The following is a 6746-nucleotide window of genomic DNA, read 5'->3' on the forward strand; positions in this document are numbered from 1 at the left end:
GAGGCGGGCGGAGGACATCAGGGGCAGAAAGGAAGGAGGTGGAGGCGCGAATATTGGAGGCTTGACGAAATTAAATAAAAACAAAGGATGCGCAGGCCACAATGAGAAATAAGCAGCAGCCGTGGTATAAAGCCGCGAATCAGAAGTTTGCGACGTCAAACAATGGAATATCAGAATGGCCTATTATACCTACGGTAGACTCAATTATATTAATCCACTTTTGTGCTTCGCTAATGAACCGAACAATGCCCAATATTAAACATTTCCATTATTTTTCTTCGAAATACAAACGCGTGCGAAAAGTCATGGACTCCTCGGAGAAAACGAATTTATATCGTACTAAGGCTCGCGGATACGCACTGTAATAATACAATACAAAATTCTATTGCACTCCAAGAAGAAGAAATAGTAGAGCAGAATAGAAGGATGAAAGAGAGAGAGAGAGAAGAACAAGTGGAAGAAGAGAAAGGGTGCGACACTGAGAATGGGTATCAGGAATTCTTAAACTGAACAGCAGAAAAATGAAATCTCGCGATTGGTTGACATGATAAACACTCGAAATGACGACGGACCCTCTTGCGACTTGAGCGACGCCAGCGTCCTGACGTTCGCTCTAGTTAATCGCGTCAGACAGCCCTCTGATTGAAACGGGCTCCATCCCTTATTACACGTATTAAAAACCCGAGTGGGCGCACTCAGAAGACGTACATTTTAGTTGGTAACTCTGTGGGATCGCGTCGTTAATCGTCGGGAACCTTCGGGTTTATTAAATGGCTGACGAGTTATTAGATGAATCCATTCGTCGATATTTCTCAATTACCCTCTCCCCTCTGCTGTGTCAAAAGTAACCATGCTCGAGTTTTAAGAGTTTCCTAAGAAGTGTGGAGCAAAAGAGGAAAAGAGATTTAATCTTTGGTAGAAAAACAAACGTCGCCGCTTGGCGACGCAGCCGTTCGATCCGATTGGCAGTTGAAAAATCATAGGCTGCTAACCGCGGGAGGATCAATCCTATATGCGTACTACCGTGCAGCAACGGGCAAAGGCAGAACTAGGCGAGCGTTTGTGCACTTGGGACTGAGGGTCCTTTGGCCGCCTGCTAGTCCTCACAGGCCTCACAGGCCTCACAGGCCTCACAGGCCTGGCGCGCAGCGCAGCACTACCTGCCAGTGATGATTGCTGCCTTCGCTAGACTAATAGCCGAGCTCAGAAATAACGAAGGGAGAGAAATTATGCGTTTGTTGGTTCGCCTAATGACGCGACGGCAGCCGACAGGCAACGATTAATACCGTGAAACGTTACTTCATAAAGTTCACCAGTACGTGAACCCCGCGCCAGCGGGATTCCTCTTGGCCGTATCGGAGGAAGCGACGACGGAGGGCGTCTCGACGTTGTGACACCACTGAAGGAAGAGGGAAACGTCGAGGTAAAATCTCCCGATACGGGATGCAATGACAGCACGGTAGGCGTACCGTCGCACACTCATTTACTATTGCTCATTTACTATTGCCACTCTGATCCCGAAGTAAATCGAAGAATCGGTCGAGACGAAGGCGAGAAGGTAACGAGTGGATTCAGGATGGACCTCGTTCCTCCGGTAACGAGGCACCTATCTATAGCAGGTGGCACTATACGTGTACCTTCCTCCTGCCTTCTCGTCGTCGAGACTTTGCAACAAGTGCCTGATAGCATTCACTCCTGTTCACAGGGAACCGACCTGCAACCTGTTTCGATCATTCAATGCTCCCGGACATTGAAGGCCTGCGTCCAGCCGCCGCGGCGCTCCTTCTAATGAGACACTCGCAAGATTCACCGGCGTCCCACCATTTTACATCTCGCGTCACTTCGCAAAGGCGCGAGATTCGCGAGGTTTCACATGGTTTCCACTATACACGCGTATATGTATGACTATAATACATTCTCACTCACCATTGAGATCAGACGCGGGTTGATCCAGGCTTGCTGCATGTTGTCATCGAGGTAGCGCTTGGCTATCCTGGCAATGTTCTCGTGCGGTTCCTTCTTCTCGATGGAAATGCCGGCCGAAGGCACCGCGTTCGCATTGTTTCTAGAACATACAAGAAATATTAAATAAAAGAAGTTCCAATCGAACGAGTCAAACGGAACAATCGAACCTAATGAATTTTATAAGGTTCTAGTCTGATAACAGAGTCCAGCGGAGAGAAATGCGAATCGGATAAGAGCATTGCGATCGGTATGATAATTGTTTTGACAAATTCCGACGGCATTTCAAGGGATCTCGAAACGATTGACCCATTAGACTCGTGGTAGTAAGACGCCGCTCGTCTCGAGGAGTGGCTGGAGGCGCCACAAAGGGAAGAACCTCGTCGCGTCGCGTCGCGTAGCCTCCTGCCGCATGATTGCCTTTCAATTATTCTTAATTATACTTGGGCACGATCAGCGTTCGATCGCAGATTCGCGCTGCACGCGGACTTGGCTATACCGTAATTGGCTAGGTGATTCTGTAGACCGGGCAGAGCATCAAAGCTCTATCGAATGCAAACCTCGCGTCTCGATAGTCTCGATAGTCTCGATAGTCTCGATAGTCTCGATACAATGGGGCGACGCCTCCGCTGACATCGTCCCGGCACAGGAGACACGCTCAAACGACCGGATGAGTTATTAAGAGGAACGCACTTCTTCACACTGGACAGCCAGCCATTATCGTGGCTAAGGGCCACGAAATTAACGATCTCCGGCCACGGGGCAATGCGTCAAACCCATTCCATTCCGTGGCCAGAGGATAATTTCCCTCTTTTTCTCTGAGTATCTTCTTCTGAAAGCATGCTGCTGCGGCACCTCCCATTTGAATGCTACCGTACTACACGCACGACGCACTACTTTGCGACGCACTACAGGCATGATGCCTGAGCTGGATTAACGCGGCTATTAATGCGTTAGGCTTCCCTGAACCTCCGAGGTGTAAAGGGGGATAGGTCGCCGCGGCCGCGATGCTCGACGTTCTAACCTGAGAGCCAACGACAGGGATGCTAAAGACAGGGAGTACGAGTTGCCGTGCGTCGAATCAAACGCAAAACGCAACGAAGATCGCAGGCTCATTATTGGACCTGCATTTCCAAAAAATTGTGTCTCTATAATAGCGACGATCCCTGCTGATTTCTTCGTCCTATGCCCACGGAAGAGAGCAGCTCGCCGACTCGTGATTTCGCGGATTCTATACCGATCAGTTGCATAATTTACTGTGATTATAGCCACACGCGTCGATGCGCACCTCGCGTGCAGTCGGCCTCTGGTGCTTTTCCTCTGGTTTATTATCATATGCGCATCCGAACATTTACAGCATTCTCAAGACGTCTTATCTGGAAGAAGCTACTCTCTTGCATAATGCTTATACAAATTTAATTTTGGAGCTATGCGCTTACAAAGCTTCCTTCTAATATTTTATAGTATTCTGACATGTGTGAACTCAATCAGGTCGTGCAGCATATATCACGTAAGACTTTTAAATTGGATTAGCCCGTCCTTAAAACTCTGATGAGAGGATATGGAAGAGTCGAGGTCATCATGATCGATCGTTATGAAGAAAAAAAAAAAAAAAAAAAAAAAAAAAAAAAAGCCCAGTAGCCACTCCAGATGGGAGAGTACCGTGTCCTGACTCAGATTGCCTGGTAGAATAAGTAAACCGGCTGTAACGATGAGCCGAAGTTAGGTGGGAGCAATCCATTCGGGAGTTCCGTCTCGCAGGAAATGGCTCGATATTTCATTTGGTCCTGGACGGAGGAACTTTCGAGACCGGCCACAATTCAGGCTGTCAGCGAGGCCAAATCAGCAGAGTTCGCCAGGAGGGCAAGTTGGGATGCGGCAGTCGGCCGCGATCTCCTCTTTCGATTTTACGAGCACGCCGACGATAAACTCGATAATTTAAGGCCTGCATTAGCTGTCCACGCGAAATCAGGATGCTCCCGAGTCGGCGCGCTTCCCGTCTTTCTCTTGGAATCTCCTTCTCCTTCCAGGGAAGCGGCACAGGTTGTCTGGCGCTTTTAATCAGGAGACATCGAAGGACGTGGGATAACGGGAACACGAATCGTTGAGATCGTTAGAAGACGCCTGCACTGCGCATGCGCAGTGCCTCGGAGACAATGCGTGTCAGTCCTAAATTTAAATCGGCGATAACTGTCACGACTTTATCATGAGGCTGTTGCGAGCCTCGCTCGTATACATCATATAATACATACGGATAGAGTGCCGATCCCATCGACTCCTCTCGCCGTTTGTGATCTTCTTGTGGAACCAGGGACGGAACGCGTGTAAACTCATTTCGATTGGCGAATTAAAGAGCTCGAAGAGGAACTTACGGATTTTTCCCTTTACAGAATTCTTCGGAGATATTATACATGTGTTCGCGCAAGACGCCGGCCTCTTGGACTCTCATTCGGAACTCGATCTTTGGTTTCAAGGCAAAAGAGAATGAGTCTATTTCAGGCGGATCGTTAAGAGTGCAGAAAGAGGAGAAGAGAAGAAGAGAAGAAGAGAAGAAGAGAAAAAGAGAAAAAGAGACAAAGGGAAGAAGGGAATCTGGCGTTCGCAAACGAGAGTTAGCCGGGTCCGTCGTGATTTGTGGTCCATTGTTCTCCGACGGGGCTCGAGCCAACTATACTAAAAACTGGGCTACCAACCTAATGGTCATTGATTCGCTGCCGCACAGAATCTACATCGGAAGCGGATTCCTCCGACGCCATCCTAGACTACTGCGCCATCTCTGATCTCCTGTTCCTCCTTCCCTTGGCTTTTTTTTCCTCGATTTCGGCCACGCGCGATACTCCTTTACGTGAAAGTACTCCCACGTTGGACGTCGAGTGGCTGGGGATTAATGGGTCTGAGAAACTCACGAGAAATCCCGAAAAACGAATTTCGATTAGCATATAGAGAAACCGCGCGATTGGCTCGGTGTCCGTGTCCTGGGCCCCGTTACGATTGGATACAGTGGAGTAAGGCCGATTAACGAGAGGCCCGCGTGTAGTCATGCTTCTAAGTGACGAACGACTTCCCGATCGCAACAGAAATTATGTCAATGGATTGGAGGCAGCCCAGCTGTATTGAGCGAGGAGCGCCAGGATCACAAAAAAGAAAGAAGAAAGTCATCGAGCGGGTAAATGACTTCTCAAAGATTCCTTCGCCAAAGCAACTCTGTTGCGGACTAGAGAAACTGCTGATGAGAGCCTGAGGGTTTTCGCCTACTCGCCTGGCACTAGGTACTTTACTAGTCGACCCTCTGCGAGTCTGCCTGACCTGATCTGGTGGCGATAGGTCGTCCTTCATCGGACTCAGGGACCTATTGCCGTCTCCCTCGGACACAGTAGCCAAAGATACTGACAGCTTACGCACCGCGTCCACAAGCTGGACACCATTATTGACCCTCAGTGTACAAATGTAACACCAACCACCGAAGGTGGTTCTACCAGAGATGAGTAGGGAGGCTGCCAGTGGGCTCATTTCCTTGAAACCAATTTTATTATGGTGTCGACGCGCCACCTGGATGGGGGGCCGTCGAACGATACGTTTCTGATTGGTCGAGTGTATCTACCAATACCCCAAGCAACCCTCAAAGGTGGGTAATAACGGAAATATATAAGTTTTCCGATTTTTATACCACAGTGACTAAATAGTATACGTGCACGCGGTACCAGCGTGCGAGAGACTCGATTATTATTTATATTTTTTATTCGTCAACTATGCTTATTGGATCTATTAATTAACTTCCAGAGAGATCCAGCCAATCATTTCTCGCATGGGCAAGTTTGGAATTATCGACCATCGCCAAAATCTAAGCCGAACTACATATGAGAAATGCCCTATTGCATTTTAGGCCGGGAAGTAAAGAATAAATAAATAAGGCAATGCAAGAGATAGTAAAAGGTATAAGATATAAGCATCGACATGCTTTTCACATGATTCCAAATCGTATCTACTCCTAAGACTTCTTCCTGTACCTAAAGCAACCAGCCACCGATTAAGCCGGTTTGTCCAATTAGTAAAGGAGAGTCATCCGTACGCTGCTCGGCTGCTTCTTTGGACAATCGACCGATCGTAAAATTGGAAGATCGTCGATACTCGTACCGAGAATTGGCATCGTGGATGTTCTTATTTCTGTGAAGGGAGTCGCGCTGCAGGGGTCGAGAGAAAGGAGAGAAGAAGCGACTAGGAAAACATAGATGAAATATTTCATTTCACCCTCTATCAGGATCTTCTCCCAAGGATTTCAACCCCCCCCCCCCTCCCCCTAGGTGGAGTCTCGTCGGAGGGATCTCGCACAGCCGTCCCCTGGGCAAGCTAGGGTGACATTATGATAATACACTTATATTCATATGCAATGGGTTCTTCTTATAGAAGAGGGTGCAAGAAGTTCCTTCCCTTCCCGGGAAGTCCCCTCCGCTCCTCAAAGAAATAAGGGAGAATAGGAGAATAGGAGGCACGAGGCAACATTGCCTGAAATCTTAAGTCTAGAAGCAGTAATGTAGTTTGATCGACACTTTAACCCTGAGACGATGTAGCAGAGGGCTGTGTTGGCTGTGTTGTCGATGCAAAGAAGAGTTGATACAGGGTGGCTCAGGGCTCAGGGTTCAAGGATCAAGGTTCAACGTTCAACGTTCAACGTGGAACCCCTAGTACCCTGAACAAGCGGATCCATTATTCGAATGGTGAAGCTGTTTGGCTAATTGCCAGCTAATTCGGTTAATTGAAGTAATGCCTCGTAGCCCCCCCCCCCC

At 48.4% G+C, this 6746-nt stretch overlaps 1 protein-coding gene across 7 annotated transcripts in view; it reads right to left on the reverse strand.

The window, feature by feature from the left end:
- Positions 1-6746, reverse strand: part of LOC107272186 — a 175320-nt gene that overhangs the window by 131937 nt on the left and 36637 nt on the right. For all 7 annotated transcript variants that reach the window (XR_001538845.2, XM_015749077.2, XM_025089484.1 and 4 more), the window contains one exon: positions 1927-2065. Coding sequence is in view for 6 of the 7 variants with exons in the window: in XM_015749077.2 (XP_015604563.1) it covers positions 1927-2065 (139 nt within the window). In the remaining variant the exon portion in view is untranslated. The remainder of the gene's footprint in view (positions 1-1926; positions 2066-6746) is intronic.

Source organism: Cephus cinctus, unplaced genomic scaffold (genome assembly GCF_000341935.2).
Source record: "Cephus cinctus unplaced genomic scaffold, Ccin1 Ccin1_scaffold1123, whole genome shotgun sequence".
Lineage (NCBI taxonomy): Eukaryota > Metazoa > Arthropoda > Insecta > Hymenoptera > Cephidae > Cephus > Cephus cinctus.